At 41.8% G+C, this 22,641-nt stretch overlaps 1 protein-coding gene across 3 annotated transcripts in view; it reads left to right on the top strand.

Moving 5' to 3' along the window:
• Positions 1–22,641, top strand: part of DGKG (diacylglycerol kinase, gamma 90kDa) — a 281,772-nt gene that overhangs the window by 61,437 nt on the left and 197,694 nt on the right. For all 3 annotated transcript variants that reach the window (XM_006884101.1, XM_006884102.1, XM_006884100.1), the window contains exons 5-8: positions 8,631–8,801; positions 12,198–12,247; positions 14,234–14,308; positions 15,364–15,486. In XM_006884101.1, the coding sequence (XP_006884163.1) occupies positions 8,631–8,801; positions 12,198–12,247; positions 14,234–14,308; positions 15,364–15,486 (419 nt within the window). The remainder of the gene's footprint in view (positions 1–8,630; positions 8,802–12,197; positions 12,248–14,233; positions 14,309–15,363; positions 15,487–22,641) is intronic.

Genomic DNA, 22,641 nt, shown 5'->3' with positions numbered 1-22,641 from the left:
TGCCTTTGTATAAACTATAAAACACAAATAGACATTCTTCTGGTATTCTCTGCTTTCAGCCAAGATCCATCTGACATCAGCAATTATATCCTTAGTGAAACAACCTCTTCTAAACCCAGGCTGAATTCATGACAGTTCTCTCTGTACTGTTCTAGCTGGGTTCAGATGTTCTTCAACAATATTTTGCTTGCATGTGATATTAATGATATTGTTTGATAATTTCCACATCTGTTGGATCACCTTCCTTGGGAATGAAAACAAAAATGTATCTCATCCAGTCAGTTTGCCAGGTAGCTCTCTTTCAAATTGCATGAACTTTCAAGAAAAGTTTCTGTGCTACTAAACAAAGACTTATTGAGGGTGCTATTGGAATGTGTTTATTGATAAAAGATCATTGATAATTATTATTAAAGGTGCTTGAGTTAGTTGGTAACAGTGTTTATATCCTCAATGTCAGATGGATCTTGGCTGAAAGCAGAGAGTACCAGAGGATTGTCTATCCGTTTCATTGATTATGCAAAAGCATTTGACTGTGTGGATCACAACAAAATGTGGCCATCTTTGAAGAAATGAGAATCCCTGAACGCATGATTGTGCTCATGCAAATCTATACTTGGACCCCAAAGCAGTCATCAGAACAGAGCAAGGAAACACTGCGTGGTTTAAAATCATGAAAGGAATGTGTCAGGGATGCATCCTGTCTCCATACCTTTTCAAGCTATATGTGGAACAGATCATTTGAGAGGCTGGGCTTTATGAGGAGGAATGTGGCATCAGGATTGGCAGAATATTCGTCAACAACCTGCATTAAACAACTTTGCTTATTGAAACTGAGGAGGGCTTGAAGCACTTGCTGCAGAAGGTCAAGGACTGTAGTCTACAATATGGATTGAAGCTCAATATCAAGAAAACAAATATTCTGGCCACTGAGCCTATTGGCAGCACCATGATAGATGGAGAAGAGATTGAGATTGTTAGCAATATGAGCTTGCTTGGTTCCACAATCAACACTCTTGAACTAGCAGTCAAGAAACCAAAAGACAAATTGCATTAGGAAAATTTGCTGTTGGTGACCTCTCCAGAATGCTTAAGAGCAAGGATAGAAACTAAGGTGCACCTGATCCAGGCCATGGTCTTCATAATTACTTGGCATGCATTAGAGAGCTGTAATAACCAAAGATAATAGAAAAAGAATTGATGCCTTTGAGTTGTAGGTACTGGAGAATAGTATTGAACATACCATTGACTATCAAGAGAACTAATAGGTCTGTTCTGGAGAGGGTGAAACCAAGCTGTTACTTGGAGACTAGGATTTTGAAGTTCCAACTCACAAACTTTGGGCATATTGCCAGGAGAGACTCCTTGAAGAAGGACATCATGCTTGGAAGGGTGAAGGAACAGTGCAAGAGAGAAAGACCCCAGATGAGAAGGATTGCTACAGTAACTGGAGTAATGAGGGTAGGTATGTCAGAGGCAATGAGGTTGGCTCAGGATAGGACAAGGTTCATGGCTATTGTACATTGAGTCACCAGGAGTCAGAGTTAACAACACATAACAAAAATAGCAGTTTAGGGAGCTCTGGTGACCTAGTAGTGGTAAGGAGTTGTGCTGCCATCCCAAAACCTTGCGGTTCGAATCCACCAGCTACTCTGTGGAAGATGGGCGATCTCCTTCCGTGCAATTAAATTGCCTTTTAAAACCCACAGGAGAGTCAGTTGTAAGTTGGTTTTGACTGACTCTACAGTACACAGCAGCAAAAATAGCGTGGTTTGGGGAGAGCTCTGGTGCCATAATCTGTAGAGATTTGCACCTCTAATCCAAATGTACTGCCTCCCTGGCATTTCAAAGCCACCAGTGACTGGGGGAAAGATGGGCCGTCTCCTCCTATGTCTGGGAGTCAACCATGAGCCACTCCAACTCAGTGGCAATGAGGTGGAATTTTTTTGTTTGGTTGGGGGATGTCATTTGGGACATTAAAGAGCAACTTCCAGGAATTCTTTCCTTTTCAATAGGAGAAATCACTCACTTGCAGTCAAATCTTAAAAGGTCCATTATATCATTGCCTTGGGCATCACAGAGAGATTTAACAGTCAGAGGCATAGGATGGTATGTCATCTTCTCCTCTTCTTTTGTGACTTGAGATTTAAAGCGGGGAAAAAATCCTTTTCCGGCAAGACTGCCTTCCAGGGATGTCTTAATTAAATGCATCTGTTCACCAGAAACTAGCATGGAGAGCCAAGCTGACACCACAGAGATACCCTCTGCCAACCAGGAAGAGTCCAGTCCTGAAATTACCTGGGATAAGGCCATCTGTTGAAAGTCCTATCTATTCCTGTTGCCTAAGCATAAACTCTCTGAAAGAAACGAAGGTAACATTTGATATGATCTGTTTGGAACCTATCAGATCAGTCTCCATAGTATGGTCTAAAATGAACCCCTTCAAATTCTTCTTCCAGAGACCCAAATATATACATGACTAATCACAGCAGAAGAAAGTCTCCATGGAGTCCAGGCATTGGCTCAGATCCCTGAACAATCTGTCACTGTTAGAATATCAGCACAAACATGGTTGAATTCATCCTTCCTGGAATGCCCAGCACTAAATGGGACAAACCAGGAGAATTTCTGTCTCTTAGTCTTTATTAGTTTTTCAGACTAAAGAGATCAATACTTAACTTAAGCTGAATACTTGAGAAGAACGCTCTGGATTTCTCTGGAGTTGTTTCTTAGTTTTTATTGGTTTCTCAGACTAAAGAGATCAGTACTTAAGCTGAATACTTGAGAAGAACCCTCGATTTCTCTGGAGTTGTCTCCTATCTACAGCTGTGCTGTGGAGGGTCCCCAGCGTAGGCTCTCCAGGCCCCCAGCCCTGTCTCCTTAACTCAAAGAGACACTCAGGCTCTGCTGCCTAGAATTCTTCAGACAATAAGGTATGGCAAATGTAGGGATCCCTCCTCACTTGTCTCCCCCTTTGTTTCCCACCTTGGATAGGTCACTCTCTTGTGCTACTGATATTCAGTGTCATGAGCTGTTATTTCATGGAATTTTGTCCAATGTTTCAGTTGGTACAGTTGTAAGGTAACTTGTTCCCTTTTACTTTATTTGAGCAGAAGTGGAAATCAGTGAGCCTTAGTCTATTAGATGAATAATGTGGGAATTTAGCAGTAATTGGAGTCCCTGTTTGAATCACTAAAGACTGAGCTATAAACCAAAAAGGTTTGGATCCACCCAAGGGTTGCCTCCAAAGAAAGACCTATAAATCTGCTTTGGAAATAGTTTTCTGCTGTGACTTTGAAAACTCTATGGATCAGAGTTATATGTTTGTTTGCCAAAAGTAACATGGGGAATCATGGAATACTGAGTAGTAGCAGCATTTCCCATGTACCTTCTACATCATGAACATGTCTGAGCATTATATTTCCTCTGTGGAGAATTTTCCTATTTCTTCTGCTTATACAGTTTCATGGCAATCTTCCTTTATCTCACCAGCCCTGGTTTCCCTTCATGTTCTCTGGTGACTTAGTGGTAAGGGGTTGTGCTGCCAGCACAGTTTAATCCACCAACTGCTTCGTGGGAGAATGATGGGCATTCTCCTGCTGTGTGAATTACTGCCTCTGAAAACCACAAGGGGTGCACTATGAGTGGGCTGTCATTCCACAGTCCATAACAACAAAAACATTGGGTTTGATACAAAAGAATCAACTGAACTACATCTGTGCAAAGAGATGGTAGAAAAACTCAATATGAAATTCAGAAAAAGGCCAGGGGACAGCAGTGAAACAGAGTAACAATTGTTTATATGCAAGTTCAAACTGAAATGAAAGAAAATGAAATGAATCCACCATAACAAAAATAAGATCTTGACTATGTCCCACCTAAACTTAGAAACTATTATAGGATAGATTTTATGATCAAGTACTAGTGGTCAAAGACCAGACGTGCTGTGGGAGGACATTATGCATGAAATAAGCAAAAAAGTCATTAAAAAGGAAGGAAATTAAAAAACCAAACTGAATGCCAAAGGAGACATCTGAAATCTTCTCTCACACACAGAGGAGCAAAAGGAAGAAATGCTGAGCTGAAGAGATTTCAAAGTGCAGCTTAAGAAGATAAAGCAAAGTATATTAATGACATGGGCAAATGCCTGGAATTAGAAAACATTCTCAAGAATATTTCTCAAGCTAAAACAAATGAAAAACAAATTTAAGCCTTGAGTTGCAATACTGAAGTATTTTGTGGGGAAAATGCTGAATGATGCAGGAAGCATCAAATGGAGATGGAAGGAATACAGAGTTATTGTACCAAAAAGAATAATTTGTAGACATTGAACTGTTTCAGGAACAACAACATGATCAAGAATCAATTATACTAAAGGAAGAAATCCAGGCATCACTAATGGCATTGGCAAAAATAAATTAGGTTTCAGAAATTGTTGGAATGCCAATTGAGATGTTTCAACCCGGTAGATACAGTCCTGTCTCTCAGTTCCACATAGTGGGTCTGAGTCTGACTTTGTCAAGTGGATGGGCTGGATCATGTAAATAAAACGTGGTAGCCTATCCACAGGGGATTGGGTAGTCTTGTCATTCAATTGAGTGGATTCAGCAGCAGAAATTTGGGAATCCTAAAACCAACAATGAAGAGGAAGCAGCACACATCCTTGGAGCCAGAGATTCCTGCACCAGCCAGATCGGAATCTGCTCAAGACTAGCAGTAGCCTCAGCAGAGAGCCAGAAGCTGACCTGAGAGAGCTTGTTTGGGGCTGCTGCCCCACAGAGCCAGCATCAGAGGCAGTCACCCACACTTGCTGGAGGACCTAGGGCAGACACCATGACAAGCAGGACTAAGGAAACTTAGGAACACTGTCGTGAGCTGTGAGGATGAAGGTCACAGAGCTGCGTCTACATTTGAGAAGCTGTCTGGACTGAGGGATTGTATCCTGCTGCCAACCTGCATTGTTACCTGTTAGCGTCTCTAATAAACCCTGTAACTATGCACACGGTTCTGAGTGGTATGCATAGCTATTGCAGTGGATTTCAAACCTGGTTGGCAGTAAGTTTGGTGTTGGAATTAAGAAAAACAGATAGGTAAGTGCAGGGGACATGTCTGAGCTCATGTGAATTGGTTTTGTGCTGTGGATGTTGTAGATGGGGGCAGTTTCCTCTTGTCAAGTTAATAGGGGTCAGATATGGCTGTCCTCAAGCCTCCCTGAAGAATGTCTATCTGTGTTTCATTGATTATGCAAAGGCATTTGACTGTGTGGATCATAACAAACTGTGGCTGACTCTGAGAAGAATGGGAATACCAGAACACTTGATCGTGCTAATGCGAAACCTATACTTGGACCAAGAGGCGGTTGTCAGAACAGAGCAAGGAGACACTGCATGGTTCAAAATTGGGAAGGGTGTACACCAGGGATGTGTCCTATCTCCATACCTTTTCAACCTGTATGCATAACAGAGTATCCAGCAGGCTGAGTTCTATGAGGAGAAGTGTGGCGTCAGGTTGGTGGAGGACCTATCAACAATCTGCATTATGCAGATGACACAACCCTGCTTGGTGAAACTGAGGAGGACTTAAAGTGTTTGCTGCAGAAGGTCAAGGAATGCAGCTTTCAATATGGATTGAGGCTCAATGTCAAGAAGACAAAGATTCTCACCATTGGACCAATTGGCAGCATCAGGATGGATGGGGAAGAGATGGAGATTGTTAACAACTTTATTCTGCTTGGCTCCACAGTCAACACGCAAAAGCAGGCAGGAAACTTAAAGACATATTGCCATGGGAAAGTCTGCTGTTAGGGACCTCTCCAAAGTACTGAAGAGTGATGGTGTCTCTCTGGAGACTAAGGTGCGTCTGATACAGGCCATAGTCTTTGCAATCACTTGTTATGCATCAGAGAGCTGGACAATGACTAGGGAGGACAGAAGAATTGATGCCTTTGAGTTGTGGTGCTGGAGAAGAGTATTGAATGTACCATGAACTGCTAAGAAAACAAACAGATTCAACCTAGAGAGGGTTAAACAGGGCTGCTTCTTGGAGGCAAGGATTCTGAGGTTTTGTCTGACATAGTTTGGACATGTCATGAGGAGGGACCGGTCCTTGGAGAGGGACATCATGCTTGGGAGGGTGGAGGGACAGTACAGGAGGGGAAGAGCCTCTATGAGGTGGATTGATTCGGTGACTGGGGTAATCGGGGTGGGTGTGTCAGAGGCAGTGCAATTGGCACAGGATAGAGCAGGGTTTAGGGCTGTTGTACATAGGGTCGTTATGAGTTGCAAGTGACTCGACAACACATAACAACAACAACAACAACAACAACAAGCCTCCCTTGCTTTTTTACACATGGCCTCAGACTTGGCCTTTTCATGAACCTTTTCTAATTTGCAAAATATGTCAGTAGTGTGTGGTCAGTCCCACTGCTAACCTCTAACTCCTTTCTCAGCCACAAAGTCTAAACCCAGGAGCTGTCAAACTTTCACAGAGCATTACTCTTCTGCCTTGAGGTAGAATGCTTATTTCCTTGATTCTTTGATATCCTGAATAGAGATTGTACTAGTGGCATGACCTTGCCCAGCCAGCACTATGCTCAGGGCTGTCTTGATTTCTGCGTGTCTCCTGCATTCAATTACATCACCTCCGTTAGATTCCTACTGACAGTCTTCTTTTCACTCCTTGCCTAGCTCTTTTCTGTGGGTGTCCCCACACCTAGGGGATATTAAGAGATTATTTCTGATAAATGTAAGGAGAAAAGGCTGAGGGAAAAGAGCACTAAAAGTGCCTCCAAAAAAGTAATATTCATGCAGGAACATGCTATTTTCCCATTTTCTAGTTGCTGTTGTTGTTGCCATTCGATGCTGTCAATTTGAGTACAACACATCGCAATCCTATGAACAACAGACCTGACCTTCTCCTATCCTGTGCCATCCTCTTCTTCATCAGCTCATTTTTGCAGACCTTACCAGAATCTCTTAATAAATCCTTACCCCTCGACTTCTAAATGAAAGGTTGCCTGTTAGAGATTACCCAGCATCACTTGGGGGAAATGCCTAGACTTTTTTCCTTTTTTTATTATTATTAATTTCAGTGGACATTTACAGAGATTTTGGATTTCCATTCATTCATTGTTGCACTTTTCTCCCCGCCCAGCGCCCCCTCCCACTTCCCAGTTCACTCTTCTCCTTGAAAAGCAAAAGAAAAACTCCTTCATTGATATACAATCCCCCCGCGCCCCCCACCCCGCATATACTTCACTCTGCAACCCTCATTTCGAACTCTTATGATAATCATAATGCCCTAAAATATATAACTTTTAAACTGTTCTCTCCCTCATTGGCTCCAATGCAGTATACATAGTTTATCCAGTTTTTCTCAGTTTTACCCAACTCTGATGTCAGCCTCATTCTACAACAGTGGCACCATGCAGTATTTGTCCTTTTTTGACTGAGATATTTTTAAAAGGCCACTGCCTTACAAGTCTTATGAAGCACTGTTCTCTGCTGCACACATGGGTCCCCCTGGGTCCTAATCAGCTCCACAGCATGGTAAGGTTTTCTGGCTTGATCAGCCTTATTTTTGAACAAGATGGCAAACAATGCAGAAATGGTAGAGAGTTTTCCCACCCACTGGACAAAAGGCTTCAGAGGGAAAATGTTATTCCTGGGGCATGATAAACCAAATTAGATCTTTTTCTTGTTTAAAGTCTAATCAGGCTTACAATTAGTCAAAATTTTCCCTGCTTCCTGAAAATGGGTCCATGCCTATTTTGTGTTTCAAAAGTTCCTCCTTTTATTTGTCTTTAAATGTGTAAGAGAAGTTGTGAGAATGTGCATCATGAACTATTGGCTCATGGGTAATGTGCATCTGCATAAAATTAGTATTTCAAGGGAGTTCTGGCGGCCTACTGGCAGGAAGCTGCACTGCAACCCCAGAGGCGCATGGTTCAAATCCACCAGATGCTCTGCTGGAGAAGGAAGGACCATCTCCTCCTGTACCAGTCAGATCTGACGTGACAGTACACACACAAAGAATTTAAAAAAGAATAATACTTCAATGATTATGAAATCATAGCCAAAATTACTTAGACAAGTTGACTTAAAAAACAGACTTCAAAGTAGACCAGATGACATTTCACTATTGATTATAGACTCTTAAAAAGGTCATCTCTGGGTCTGTTACAAGAATATGAATTCTACAAACTAAATTTGAAAATCCTATATTGATTATCCTTAGAGGAAAGGATGGTGAAACTGCATCTCACACACTTTGGGCATGTTGTTGAGAGGTGCTGACTCTTGGGAAACAGCATCATGCTTGGAAAAGGAGGAGGTCTGCAAAAGAAAGGGTGACTCTCCCTAATATGGACTGCCACAGTGACTGCAGTGATGGGCTTAAACCTGGCAGAGATTGTGAGGCTGACCCAGCACAGGGCACGATCTGGCTCTGTAATACACAGGGTCACTATGAACCATAGTCATCCTGGCCCCGCCTAACAACAGCAGCTAGGAACCAAAGCCATTGAGAATACCTGCCCCACATCCCTAACTCAGCCATGAAGAGGGTAGGACAGCAGAGGAGGCTTAATGTCTACTCCATCAGTTTCTTGGACGCTGTCCTTTTGTCTACCACAGAATCAAAGGTCACTGAGAAGCAAGTGCCAGCTGAAGACCAAGTGGCCACAACCCCACCAGGAGCCCCTGCTGCTCAGTCCCCGGGGTCTGAGTCCCCCACAGTGTATCTGAAGGATGTGGTGTGTTACCTGTCCCTACTGGAGACTGGGAGGCCCCAGGATAAGCTCGAATGTAAGTGCTTGCACTGTCAAAGGATGTCAGCATTTTCTTTAGGAAGGTCAGGGGTCATGTCAACAATTCCTGAATTTGCTGCAGACTGACCTGGCAATGTGTGTGTCCCTTGACGGGCGGTGGGTGGGGGAGTTATCAGTTTGGTCATGAGCAGTAATCTGAAAAGTATTTCCCATAATCCACCTTGGGACACAGGACCTGCTGTGCGTATAAAATGGTCAGAGCATCTGAGAGCTTGGTAATGAGAATCCCTTGGATCTCTGTCCGGGTCCAAGACTCCCTTATTTTGTTGCCATAACTTCCTAAAAGTCTCAAATAAGACACTTGCTGCTTCATCTCAGTAGATTTTCCAAAGAGAAATATTTGCCATCTGTTTTCTTTTCCTAAACCATAGCCAGGCAACTCTTAAACTCTGAGGAATTTGTTTTTCTTGATGTCTAATTAACCTCTGTCTTGTTATTTATTCTTGCCTCCTCACACTCTTCCCAACCCAAGATCTTTGCCTCTAGAGAGAGAGAGGAGTAGCTACTTCATTAAGGGAGGCAAGCGTGCTTTCATGGCTCTGCTAACCCTAAAGTTAACAACCTCTCTTCAGAGGAAGAAAAAGAGCGGGTGACCAAACGGAAGGTCCACCAGGGCAACTGAAGCAGATGATGATCTTGTAGTGACTCCCTCCAGGCATGGGGTAGCTGGCCTCTGTCAGCCTACAGCAGGCTTTAAAACAGGAGAGGACAGGGCCATTTAAAAGAAGATGTACTGTCTTTTCTTCTCTTAGGAACATACTAGATGTTAATGAGAAGAACATAGACATTATGATGAAGGCAAAGTTCCCGTAAATAGTAGGACTAGTCCACAAATCATAAACATTAGCAAGGAAAGCCTGGGAAAGGTTAGCTCCTGCCAAAAAGAAAGTGAAACCATTTGTTCAATCGCATAGCATAAGGTTTCACCCATAGATTTGACGTGTTAACAAGTGTAAGACTTTCCTGCTAATTTGGCAGAAATGTAATAAATTTCTATTTCTTCTGGCTTGTGTTAAACTTGGAAACACAAATTGTTTCCAACATTTAGTCAGAATTTAAGTACTATATTTGTTAGTAACTACCGGGGACAATGTGACAAATCTTTTCTATCAGTGATTCTCAGACTCAGTTGTAAATGCAATAAAAAGGAACTATCTTAACTCTCCCCCCCCCAAAAAAACCCCTTTCTATAGAAAATGTCAATCATAGGTAAAAATAGAGAGTATAATGAATTTCCAAGTACCATCATCCAGCTTTGCCAGTGAACAACTTTGGGTTGATCATGTTCTATTTATACGTTGCACCCATGTCTTCTTTCCCAGATTATTTGGAAGCAAAATCCAAATTCTTTATAATTTACTTGTAAATATTTTAGTGTATATCTGTAACTGTTAAATGTAGATTTTGTCTTAAGTATAACCACGTCATTATTACTATGTCTAAAAAGTCGGTTTTTACTAATATCAAATATTACATTAGTCTGTTTTCTCAATTATCTTGTGTTTTTTATTATTTTTTCATTTATTTTATAATTTTTAATTATTTGCATTCAGACACATGTAAGGTGCACACATGTGAGGTTATTATTTCTCTTCAGTCTCTTAATCTATTGGTTATCCTCCCATTTTTTACTTAACTTTTTTTCCTTCCAGTTTCTTCTTATAAAAACTTTTAATATAACCTGTAAAAGTTTTATTTTGGTTTGTTTTTAATTTAACAAAATCAATTCAAATCTTCCTTTGATTTTTTTTATAATTGAGGGAAGAAACTAGGATTTTCTCTTTAATATCAAAATATAGCCCTTTTTGTCAGAAATATTCTAAAACTCCACCTGTTACCAATACGATAACAATAATTACTCTTATCAATGAAGATCTCGTATGTGCTGAGCAGTTTACCTGCATTATCTCATTTTAACTTCCCAACATTTCTAGATGGGTTATCTGATTATTCTCATTTTGTATAGAAAGAAACATAAACTCATAAAGTCAAATGATTTACCTAAGGTCTTGCCCCTAAAATGTATGATGCTAATCCATGCTTTTCAAGTTCTGTTCCTCATACAAAGAAAGGAGGAGTCAGTCAACAAGCTAGCCCATCCAAGTCCTTCCAAAAGGCAGGGTGCCTCCCTGGACCAAAGAGAACCCAGTGTTAAAGAGTCATCTAACCCAAATTCGTGGAGCAATGTTAGCAGGGAAGGCCTGTCCTTCACTCAGCCATCATCTCTTCAGTGGGGGCCTCTGTCCTAGGTATTCTATGGAGTCACAAAGAATCAAATGACCATAACCCTCCTTTTAAAGAACTTATACGCAACCAACTTATACACCTCTGAACAAATGCAAAGTACAGAAGCATTAACCCAGAGGCAGTTTAGCCAGAATGGTGTGGTTACGTGTGCTATGAAAACCACCATGGCTGTGTCAGGGAGGATCTGTGAGCGTCTCCACAGGGAGAACAGTCCTGATGGAAAACTTTAAATGATAGGAGGAAAGCAAAGACGTGGTTAGCTCTGCTCCCCTCCCTACTCACTGCTGATCCCACCTCTTAGATGAATAAAATGTAGACTCTCAGGTCCCTTAAGTGAACGTTTAATCCTTTACCTGAATTTATCTCTCAGATCTTTCTTATCTTACATCACCTTCCTGCATCTAGAACATGACAAAGCAAGTTTCTGAGTAACATGTTGACATTTCATTATATGAAAGCTCCTATGATAGTAATTAACCAAATAGCATCATTGGGGATTAAACCTACAATAAAGTGCTTTAAAAAGTACCTGATGCATATTAAATGCTATTTGTTACATGTCCAGAGCTTTCCACATGTCAGTCACTGCAGACATATCATTTAGACATTAATCGTCATAGCAACCTTAAGAGAAAGAAACTATTATAATTTCTCTTTTATAGATAAGGAACCTGAGTCTAAAGAAAGTTATTGACACACCAGGGGTGGTAGGAGGTAGGGCCAGCCTTTGAATCGAGGTCTGCCTAACTTCCCAGCCTCCTCTCTTTCCAAGTTCAGTAGAGGCGATGACCCATCTATGTTTCTAGTGCCCCTGCCTCCCGCCATTTGGCATCTGCTTTGAGTGTAGGCCCAGTGACACTGAGAGGTGAGCATGCTCTACTGAGGCACACACTCATCACTGTGGTCGCATTAGCCACTGAGTCACTGCTTAGACCTGGGGAGCCAGATGGCTTGTTTTGCCTCCTCCTTCCCATCCGTTCTGTACGGAAGTCAGACTCTGCACCTTAGAGGGTGAGCTGGTGGCCAGAACTGATCCAAGTGCTTGGCAACGTCAAAACTTCAGCCCATCGTCGCCTGTCTCCTTAAGAACACCACAAGCCTCTAATTTCCTTTATATTTTTTGCAGTTATGTTTCATCTCTATGATTCAGATGAGAACGGTCTCCTGGACCAAGCGGTAAGTTTTCTCTCCAAATATCCCTCCAGGATCTGAGAAGTGTCTGGGGAGGAGGGAGCAGGTGGCAGAAGAATCTGGAAACGCTCAGCTCCGTCTTTATAGGAATAGAAGTGTCCCAATTAGGGTTACAGAGATCTGAATATATTCCCCACATTCTGCTTCCAAAGAGCCAGCCTTGAAGATAGTCAACTCTAACTTGTCTTTTCATTCCATAAAATTGGGATTGTAAAGAGCCAGAATGTTTTAGCATTTCACCTAGTTTACCTTCCCAATCTGCTCAGAACTTCCCTCTGCAATTTTCTGCTGAAGCTTAAAAATAAAGAGGAGGGAATATGGGAAGTGGCAAGACCAGGGTAAGAGAAAGGAGGTTGCTGATGGTGTACTTTGCCGCCACCCTTCATTCCTTCCCCTCCCTCAGGACACCAGCTCTGAGAGTCTAGTCCTGCTCTCAACATATGATCCCATCTCATTGGCCCTGGAAGATCCTTAGATACTACCGTTCCTCAGGAATAGGCAGAGATAGGTTAGGATCATGTAATGGGAGGGAACAATGAAGAAAGTAAAGAGGAAAATGAATAGGATCAGGGAAGTCCTGCTTCATGACTGGTAGTGTTAAAAATGGGGCTTCTCAGCGAGAAGGCTTAAACTTGAGGTGAATAAGTTGAGTCCGACAGAAGGAAGAGAAGACACCATCACAAGGCCTTCTAAAGGGCAGCATGCCTCTATGGAAATCCTGCAGCCCCATTGCTGTGCAGCAGGCCAGGATGTGCCAGGGAATTCACAGAGAATTGTTTAATTCTTATAGATCACCTGGAGATCTTGTTAAAAATCTAGATTCTGATTCTATATCTGGGATAGAAATGCCAATTAGCAGAGAAGTTGAACTGGAATGAACTGGCTAAAAATTCTTCCCCAAATGAAGTCATTGGATACCATTTCTATATAATAGGCCATCAAATATTTGAAGGTGCTATCACATGGCCCCTAAAATCTTCTTCATGATAAAATAGCACAATTACTACATTATTCCTCATAAGGGGTGGCTTAAATACGCACTCTGGTCAACCTCCACTTTGTAGATGCCCTTAAAATAAGGCATGGAACTGAACCCACCACTCCATAGCTCTTAAAATATCCAAATATGACTTGAGATGGATAGACACGAGGGGAACTGTTTGTCCTAAAATGTGCCCACTCTGCCTCTGTTTACACAGGCCTGATGGAGTCTAATCCTTGGCTCTTGAATCACATTGCTTTCTCATTGAGATTTAGCTCCAGTGAAGTTCATCAGCCTTTTTAAATTTTCATTGAAACTTCTGCTAATTTCCTAGCCCCATCCCTACTGCCTTCTCATGACCTTATCACCATCTATGTTACATCCTTCAATTTTGCAACAGGTTTTTCATTGAAATGAAATAATATGTTTGAATCTTTGTTGGGTTTTACCTTGTTTACTTTGACCCAGCTCTCAACCTAGTAGAGTAAGCTGGTTTGAGCCTATTTTCAGCCCGCCATTGTGTTACCAAAGCAGTCTTACCGTAAATATCTTAGATGATATCCTGAGAGGTGCTAATTTTGACACTAAATCTCTTCTGAGCCAAGGTATGTTTCACTGATTTTCCAATGCTGATAAAAACCAAAGACAGCAGAGGCCTGCCTTGGTTTTTAAGTATTTAGAGGACAAATACAGTGATGGAGAAACCAGGAGTGCTCTTTCTTATGTTCTCAGCCTTAAAGAACCAAATAAGGGCAAGGAAGTCAATGTTGAGTGACCCTCCCATAGATGTGCTGCTTGTGAGCATCTCTGTCCACCGAGCTTTGTCGTCAAGGCAGAAACAAAGGGAATGGGAGCACATAGTAAACTCCTAGTGAAATGACATTATAGAGCAGTAGTTGCTTCTCACCTTCACTTGTCTTCCTACTGGGTTTGGTTTTGAGTCTTGCTCTTTAACACAGACCTTCAGTTGATTTCTCCCCGTTTTCTAGGAGTTGGATCGCATTGTCAACCAAATGCTGCATATTGCGCAGTACCTGCAGTGGGATCCCACGGAACTAAGACCTGTGAGTTGCCATAAGCATAAGACGGTTTCTAAGTAAGCTTCCAGGTTGAGATTGGGACATCTAGACTTGGGTGCCAGTGTGTACTGTGCAGGCTCTTCTAGATTCATATTCTGAGAGGCAATTTCTCTGGGGTTCTGTATCTTACTCTCCCACTTCTTGGACAGGAAGAACTAGTGTAGCAAGAATTGAACTAATAAGCCCCTTAACCTTTTTTTCCCCCCTAGAGCCAAATTTTCAAACCAGGAATTTATAGGTCAAGCATATTGAAGAAAGAGATAGCTTTAGATCTTGTTCTCAATCACAAGGTAATACTAAAAACACTCAAACCCCACTGCTGGGGAGTTAGAACTGGCTCATAGCTGACCCTCCAGCAAGTTTCCAGAGGAGATTGCTCATCTGTCTCAGAGCAGCTGGTGGAGTCAAACTGCCTTTGAGTTGTCTGTGCAACTCCTTATTAGTAATAATGCATATTAAATGCTCCAATGTGTCAAGCACGGAGCTTTGGTGGCCTAGTGAGTACAGAATTGTGCTGCCAGTCTAAAAGCGGAAGGTTTGAATTCGTCAGCTGAAGCTTCTCAGGAGAAAGATGAATCAACTCCTCCATGTGATTTAGAGACTCTGTAAATCTTGGGGAGGTCAGTTACGAGTTGGTTCCAACTCCATTCACTGATTCCAACTGGTTCCAACAACTAACTGATTGATTGGTGTGTTGTGTATTGTACTAGAAACTATAGACACACTTTCTCTAATCCTTGCTGTAATGCTGCAGACATAGCAGTAGTATTCCCATTTTTAAGATGAAAGAAACAAACTCAACAGATTAGGGTGCCTTGCACTAAATTATGCAGTCAGGCTGGGTATCAGGCCCAGAATTTTAGTTTCCTAATTTCACTGCTTCCTCATTGTTCTTTGTTGTTCCTATTCACACAGAATAAGACAAGAAAAGAGCAAAACATAAAACATCTAATGCAGGATGAAGAGAAAGTAGAGGGCAGGGAGTAGGGCAAAAACGTCAAAGATGGAAACAAACAACTATTGCTCTTTGGATCCCACAGATCTTGAAAGAGATGTTACAAGGGATGGACTATGACCAGGATGGCTTTGTGTCTCTGAAGGAATGGGTCCACGGAGGGATGACGACCATTCCATTGCTGGTTCTCCTGGGGATGGACGACTCCGTAAGTCAGCAAGCTTGAGCCCAAAGATCTCTTGCCTTGCAGGAACATCAGACTAGAAGTCAATCTCTTCACAAATTGGACTTCCACCACAGATTTCACAAATCTGTCTTGGGGGAAGTGTAACCAAGGATGGTGAAATTTTATCTTACGTACTTTAAGCATATTGTCAAGAGAGTCCAGTCCTTGGAAAAGGCATCAAATTAGGTTTTAAAATGCTAAGAGAGTTAGGGAAGAAAGGTGGAAAGAAAGATAAAAGGAAATCTGGTCTTTCATGGAACATTTCATGAACAGTATCTCATTTGACCATCAAAAAAACTAGATATGGAGGTAATTTTTTTCTCCCCTATTTATACAAAAAGAAAACAAGATCTGAACCTAAGGAGCAAAAGGAGGAACCAGGATTTGTACCTGACTCTAAAGACCTACAACTTCGAACACTCCAATGTTCCTGAGAAAGGAGCCTTAACGAGTATAGGCCTGTCCTTGAGGAATGCACAGGATTTAGATATTTCTTACATAATATTAAAGATTAGATGGAGGTGGGCTGGGAGGATGTGTGATGCGGATCTCAAGGATGATTTGACTGGGAGAAGAAATTATTCATGGCTTGATCTAAGTCTCCAAAGAAAGAAAATTCTCTCCTTTGGGCCAGAAAGGGGATATTGCAGAGTTTAATGTGTGCTACACACACCTACCATCTGACATAGCCAGACACTTCATTCTAATACTTAACGTTAAATGAATGAACTTCCAAGCATGAGGTAGAAAGTTTAACATTAAAAGTCCAGATGGTGATGTGATGTCTCACCGGTTGCACAACAGCACTTCTCTGAAATTGCTAAAACGCTACAGACAGGAACAGAACAGGAAAGTCAGTCGGCTAGGTTGGGCTGGCCCCTACCCGACTGCTATTACCCACGTCCCACCATCTGACAGGTCTAAGTTTCAGGACTAAAGTGAGCCCTTCATTTCCAGAATTCAGAAACGGAGAATTCTTTCACGTCCTCATGTATCCAGTTCCTTCTAAGTGTTGAGTGGAAATCAAGGAGCCTATACAACTCCCTTCTTGGTACTTAGCTCCGTGGAACGCTGACCATGGCACTGAGCTTGGTGGGTGTTGGGACTAAGGCTGGCGCAGGATAGGGCGAGTTGTGGATCTGCTGTTCTTAGGGTCGTTAGGAGTCATAGAAAGCCAGAACTGAAAAAGACCCCTGTGATCCTCTGAACCATCACTTCTGTTTTACGAGCTGAGGCCCCGAGGGTCAGAGAGCCAGAGGTCACACATGTAATCAGTAGCAGAGGCCATGCACTGCTGTAATTCAGAAATACCAGACCCCTCATTCAGTGATCCCTTACCAAAAAGTTACTACGTCTACCCAGAGACTATGATCTGAGAAAAAAAGAGAAATAAGATATAATTTCTGCTAACAGTGCTCACTCAAGATTATACTTGAATCAAAGATGGAAGTTCTGCACGAGTATCATTTCAGCGCGCCTGCCCTCTCTCTGACGCACGCAGTAGAAAGGGAACGTTTTCATCACAAGGACCCAGTTTCTGCTTTCTCTGCTAAAATGCAGACTGTCACCAACTGTTTCTAAGGAGGGAAATCTTGGTCTTTGGCTGGAGATAGATGAGTGAGGCTATTTATTCAATGTTTTGATGACTCTGCCCCCTACAAGCCGTCAGAGGTCAGTGACAAGAAAGTTGCCAACAAAAATCAAATGCATATTTAATTTTCATTTATCAAAAGTTTTGAGCTTATTTTTTAAAGTCTGTGCTAAATTACCAATTTGAATGTTTCTTTTTATTTCTGTCAGAGTGTGGGGCCCCAGAGAAGCTAGCTGTCTGTTAAAACATGAGTCTGGGATGTTAAAAGATGAGTCTGCATGGTATTCCCGAACAAGGAGTGTTCAGTGGCTTAAGAGTCCTTGCTGTTTGACTTTATTTTCCAAATCTATCTTCAGCCACTAAAAGTCTGGGGATCTCTGAATGGCATTTGCAGGAAACAGTCTGTCTCTGGGTAAAATTGACATAAAACCGAGCACACATGAGGGATGATCTGACTTCCAAGTTCTACAGACTCCAATGTGCATATATGAAAGAGCCACATGATGGTGCTATAACCCAGCCAGAAATGTCACTTTATTCCAAGATCCACGCACTTCTAATTCTCTGTTACAACAGTAGCTGAAAAAAGAGAAGTCAGCTAACTGATCACCTTCAAAACTCCAGCTAAATAGAATCAAATCAATTCAGACTTATAGCCATTCCCTGTCAGGTTTCTGAGGCTGTAAATCACAATGGAGGAGACTGCCCTTGCTCTTCCACAGAACAACTGTGGTTTACTCCCTATGGAGTATGGTACCAGTTCCCTTAGTTAAGCATATAAAATGTCAGTCCATTGGGCTGTGAAAAAGCTAAGTCTAAAAAGAATATTTTCATTTCCCTTCAGTCCAAGGTACTCCTTAAAGGAAGATCCGGGTTTGAAATAGGGGATTGGGATGAGAAAGGTGTGAACTCTGAGATAAGCATGGAACAACTATGTGCTGTTGATATAACTGCTTACAAACTAAAGAAAACAAAGATTCTCACCACCAGGCTAATTGACAGCACTGTCATAGATTGAGAAAAGATTGAGTTTGTTAACAACTTCATCTTACTTGGATCCACAATCAACATTCTTGGCACTAGTAATGAGGAATTCAAAAGAAGAGTTACTTGAGCCAAATCTGATGAGCAACAATGTCTGTCTAGAGACTAAGGTGCGCTTGGTATTCGCAGTTGCTTGCTATGCATCTGAGAGCTGGACAGTAAGGATGACAGAAAAAGAATCAGTGTCTTTGAGTCGTGGTTCTAGAGAAAAGTATTGAACATACCATGGACTGCCAAGAGAACAAACAGGTCTGTCCTGGAGAGGGTGAAACCCGGTTGTTACTTAGAGACAAGAATTTTGAAACTCCTTCTCACATACTTTGGGCATGTTTCCAAGAGGAATGAGTGCTTGAAGAAGGACATCATACTTGGAAGGGTGAAGGGTCAGCGCAGAAGATGAAGACCTTGGACAAGGGTGATTGACACAGTGACTGTGGCAGTGGGACAGGTGTGTCAGAGATGGTGAGGCTGGCTCAGGAGAGGGCAAGGTTCAGATCTATTATTCATAGGGTTGCTTTGAGTCATAATTTATTCGACGGCCCATAGCAACACAACAACTTCATACCTGAGTCCTGATTTCCTCATCTCTAGGATATAAGAAAAATCCAATTTCTTACACAGAAGAAAAAAAATTATTTAGTTACTTTTGTGTTCCTAATACCTGGTACCAAGTAGGAGCTTAATAAAGTTTGTAATATCTCAGGCACTGGATTGGGAGCTTTATTTAACATTGTTGTTGTTGTGTACTGTAGAGTCAAAACCAACTCCCACAGGTTTTCAGAGGCAGTTAATCACACGGTAGTAGATTGCCCCTCCTTCTCCCGTGGAGCATCTGGTGGCTTTGAACTGCATGCCTTTGGGATTACAATGCAGTTTCTTGCCACTCAGCCACCAGAGCTCTATTATTTAACATTATTTCCTTTAACTCTTGCTAAAGCCTCTTGAGATAGCTGTTTGCAGCATGAATTGGTCTTTTTGATGCATCCTTTAATTACCTAATAAAGCCAGTTATTAAATGAAGAATATCAGGGAGCTCTGGTGGCCTACTGGCAAGAAGCTGCACTGCAATCCCAGAGGCATGTGGTTCAAATCCACCAGATGCTCTGCTGGAGAAGGAGGGGCAATCTTCTCCTGTACCTGTCAGATCCAATTTGACGGTACACACACAAAAAAATAAAATAAAAATGAAGAATATCTTTAATCATCTCGTGTGCATGCTAAAGTCCAACAATATATAAGGAAGACAAAAGAACTGTCGTCTTTGAATTGTGGTGTTGGCAGACAATGTTGACTATATACCATGTACTTCAAGTAGGATGAACACCGCTGTCATGGGAAAAGGACATCCAGACGCGCACCTTGGAAGCAGGGTTGGCAAGATTTCGTCTCCCTTAGTTTGGATATGTTATTAGGAAAGAGGAAGCTGTCCCTGGGGAAGGATATCATGCCCAGAAAAGTCGAGGGTCAATGAAAAAGAACAAGAATCTCAGTGAAATGAATTGACTCAGTAGCTGTCATAGTGGGTTCAAACAAAGCAATGAAGGTGAGAATAGCATGGAGGTGGGCAAAATAAACCCCTCTAGAGACCATTAGTCAAAGAGTCTGGGCACAGGAATAGATAGATCTGGGGTAGTGACTAGAAGACAGACCTGGATTTGAAGTTTTAGCACCTTAGATTCTTTGTACACAACTGCCAACGCCCACCACCTCACTAAAGGGCAGTGGTTTCTACTGGCATTAATATTCAGCCAAAAGCAAGCATGAAGACACAGTACTTAAAGCACTTATCTGCCTAACTAAAAGGTCAGAAGTTCAAACCCACCAGCCGCTCCGAGGGAGAAAGGTATGATCACTGGTCATCTGGTATCAAGGTGAAGGCATTGTTGTTGCTGCTTCTAGGTGCCGTCAAGTTGAGTACAATTCACAGCAGCTTATGAACAACAGATCAGAGCCCTGTCTTGTCCTGTGCCATCCTCGCCATCTCTGATATGCTCACGCCTATTGCTGCAGTTGCTGTGTCAATCCATCTCCATAAGGACCTTCCCTTCTTTTCCTAATTCTCCACCCTTCCAAGCTTGATACCCCTCTCCAAGGAATAGCCTTTCCCAGAGACATGTCCAAAGTATGAGAGATGAAGCTTTTCCATCCTTGCCTCCAAGGAGCGCTCCAGCAGCACATTTTCCAAGCCATACCTCTTCATTCCTTTGGCAGCCCATGGGATATACTCAGTAGTCTTCTCCAATACTGAAATTTGAAAGCATCAATTCCTCATGTATAAACTTCCATTATGAGGTCCCTGTTTGAGATGTCATTGTCAAATGCTTTTTGTCAGTCTGTAGTTATTGAACATACTATGGACTAACAGAAGAACAAACAGATATCTTCTGGAGAGGGTGAAGCCAAGTTGTTCCTTGGAAGAAAGGATTTTGAAGCTGTCTGTCATTCTTTGGGCATGTTGCCAGGAAGGACCAGCCCTTGGAGAGGGACGTCATGTTAGAATGGTGGAGGGACAATGCAGGAGAGAAGACCCTGGATGAGATGAATTGACACTGTAATTGGGGTAATGGGGGTAGATGTATCAGAGACAATGAGATTGGCTCGAGATAAGACAGGGTTCAGAGCTGTTGTACAGAAGGTCGCTATGAGTTGTAGAATAACAAGTCACATAACAACAACAAGGTCTTCTTTCCACCCTATCAGAAAATGTTTCTATGCACACATGACTTGATTGTTTTTAGTAAATATTTATTTATTTTTTAATTTCAATGAACATCTACAGAGATTTTGGAATTCCATTCATTCATTGTTGCACTTTTCTCCCTGCCCATCCCCCCCACACCCCTCCCCCCTTTTGCTTGATTTTTAAAGTCACTTTAGTCAATTTTTTCCTCGCCTGGTTATGCATTTCTGACTATTTTTACAAGCCTATTTTTACCATGGGCTACACCTTCCAAGTTTGGCTTCATTCCATCTTTTATGATCTTTATCATTTTGGGCTTTACCCTTAGGTCTCTGATCCACCGTGGGCTGATATTTGTATGTGGTGTGTGATGTCGATCCTATTTCAATTTTCTGCACATAGCAGCCCAGTCATAATTTCCTCATTTTTGTCAAATACCAATTGACCATAGGTAGATGGATTAATTTCTGAGTTCTCTCTTCATTTCTATTGGTCTGTGTGGTCTGCTATTGTACCAAAAGCATGCTATCTTGTTTACTACTGCTGTGTAGTACGTTTTGAGATCAGGGAGTGCTATACTTCCCATTTCTTTTTTATTTTTCAGAAGAGCTTTGCTTATTTAGGGTTTCTTCCTCTCAAATAAGCTTGTCAATTACCTTTTCTGTCTCTTTGAAAAATAAGTTTCTATCTATATTGGAATTGTATTGAACATATAAATGCTTTTGGTAAGATTGTCATTTTCACTATGTTGAATCTTCCTATCCATGTTGTTGTTGTTGTTATGTGCCGTCAAGTCACTTGCGACTCATAGCGACCCTATGTACAACAGCCCTAAACTCTGCTCTGTCCTGTGCCAATCGCATTGTCTCTGACACTCCCATCCCGATTATCCCAGTCACTGAATCAATCCACCTCATAGAGGGTCTTCCCCTCCTGTGCTGTCCCTCCACCCTCCCAAGCATGATGTCCCTCTCTAAAGACCTGTCTCTCCTTACAACATGTCCAAAGTATGTCAGACGAAGAGGGAATATTTTTACATTTAGTTAGATCTCTTGTTTCTTGTAATCATGTTTTTAATTTTCTTTTTGAAAGTCTTTTGGGTCTCTAGTTAGGTTAATTCGTAAGAATTCCCTCTTGTGGTTGGCCATTGTAAACAGGATTGCATCCTTCATCTCCTTTGTCCACGTTTCCTTTGTTGCTGTAGAGAAATCCCACTGATTTTTGTATATTCATCTTTTAGCCTGCCACTAGACTAAATTGGTCTACTAGGGCTAATGCGGTTCGAAGCCATCAGTTGCTCTACAGAAGAAGGATGGACAATCTCCTCCTATGAGATTAACTGCCTCTGAAAACCTGCCCAAGGGTCAGCTCAGGGTTGGCACCAACTCTACATTAAACAACAGGGTCTAACAGTGTCTTTGTTGAGTCTTTGGGGTTTTCTGTGTACGCTATCATATCGCCTGCATACAGTGACAATTTTACCACTTCTTTGCCAATTTGTATGCCTCTTATTTAATTCTCTTGTTTCGTTGCCGTATAGCAAGTTCTTCCAATACAATATTGAATTGGAGCTACAATAGTGGACAGACTTGTCAGCTTCCTATTTGCAAGGGGAATGCCATTAATCTTTTCCCATTGAGAATTGTGTTGACTCTTGGTTTTGCATATATACTTGTCACTATGATGAGGAAATTCCCTTCTATTCCTATTTTGCTGAGTGTTTTAATTAGAAAGGGGTGTTGGATTTTGTCACAGTACCTTTCTGAATCAATTTACAGGATCTTTGGGGTGGTTTTATGGGGTTGTGTGTGTGTGTGTGTGT

Source organism: Elephantulus edwardii, unplaced genomic scaffold (assembly GCF_000299155.1).
Source record: "Elephantulus edwardii isolate Elephantulus edwardi_28Jun2011 unplaced genomic scaffold, EleEdw1.0 scaffold00031, whole genome shotgun sequence".
NCBI classification, from domain to species: domain Eukaryota; kingdom Metazoa; phylum Chordata; class Mammalia; order Macroscelidea; family Macroscelididae; genus Elephantulus; species Elephantulus edwardii.
This window is presented reverse-complemented; position numbering and strand designations above follow the sequence as displayed.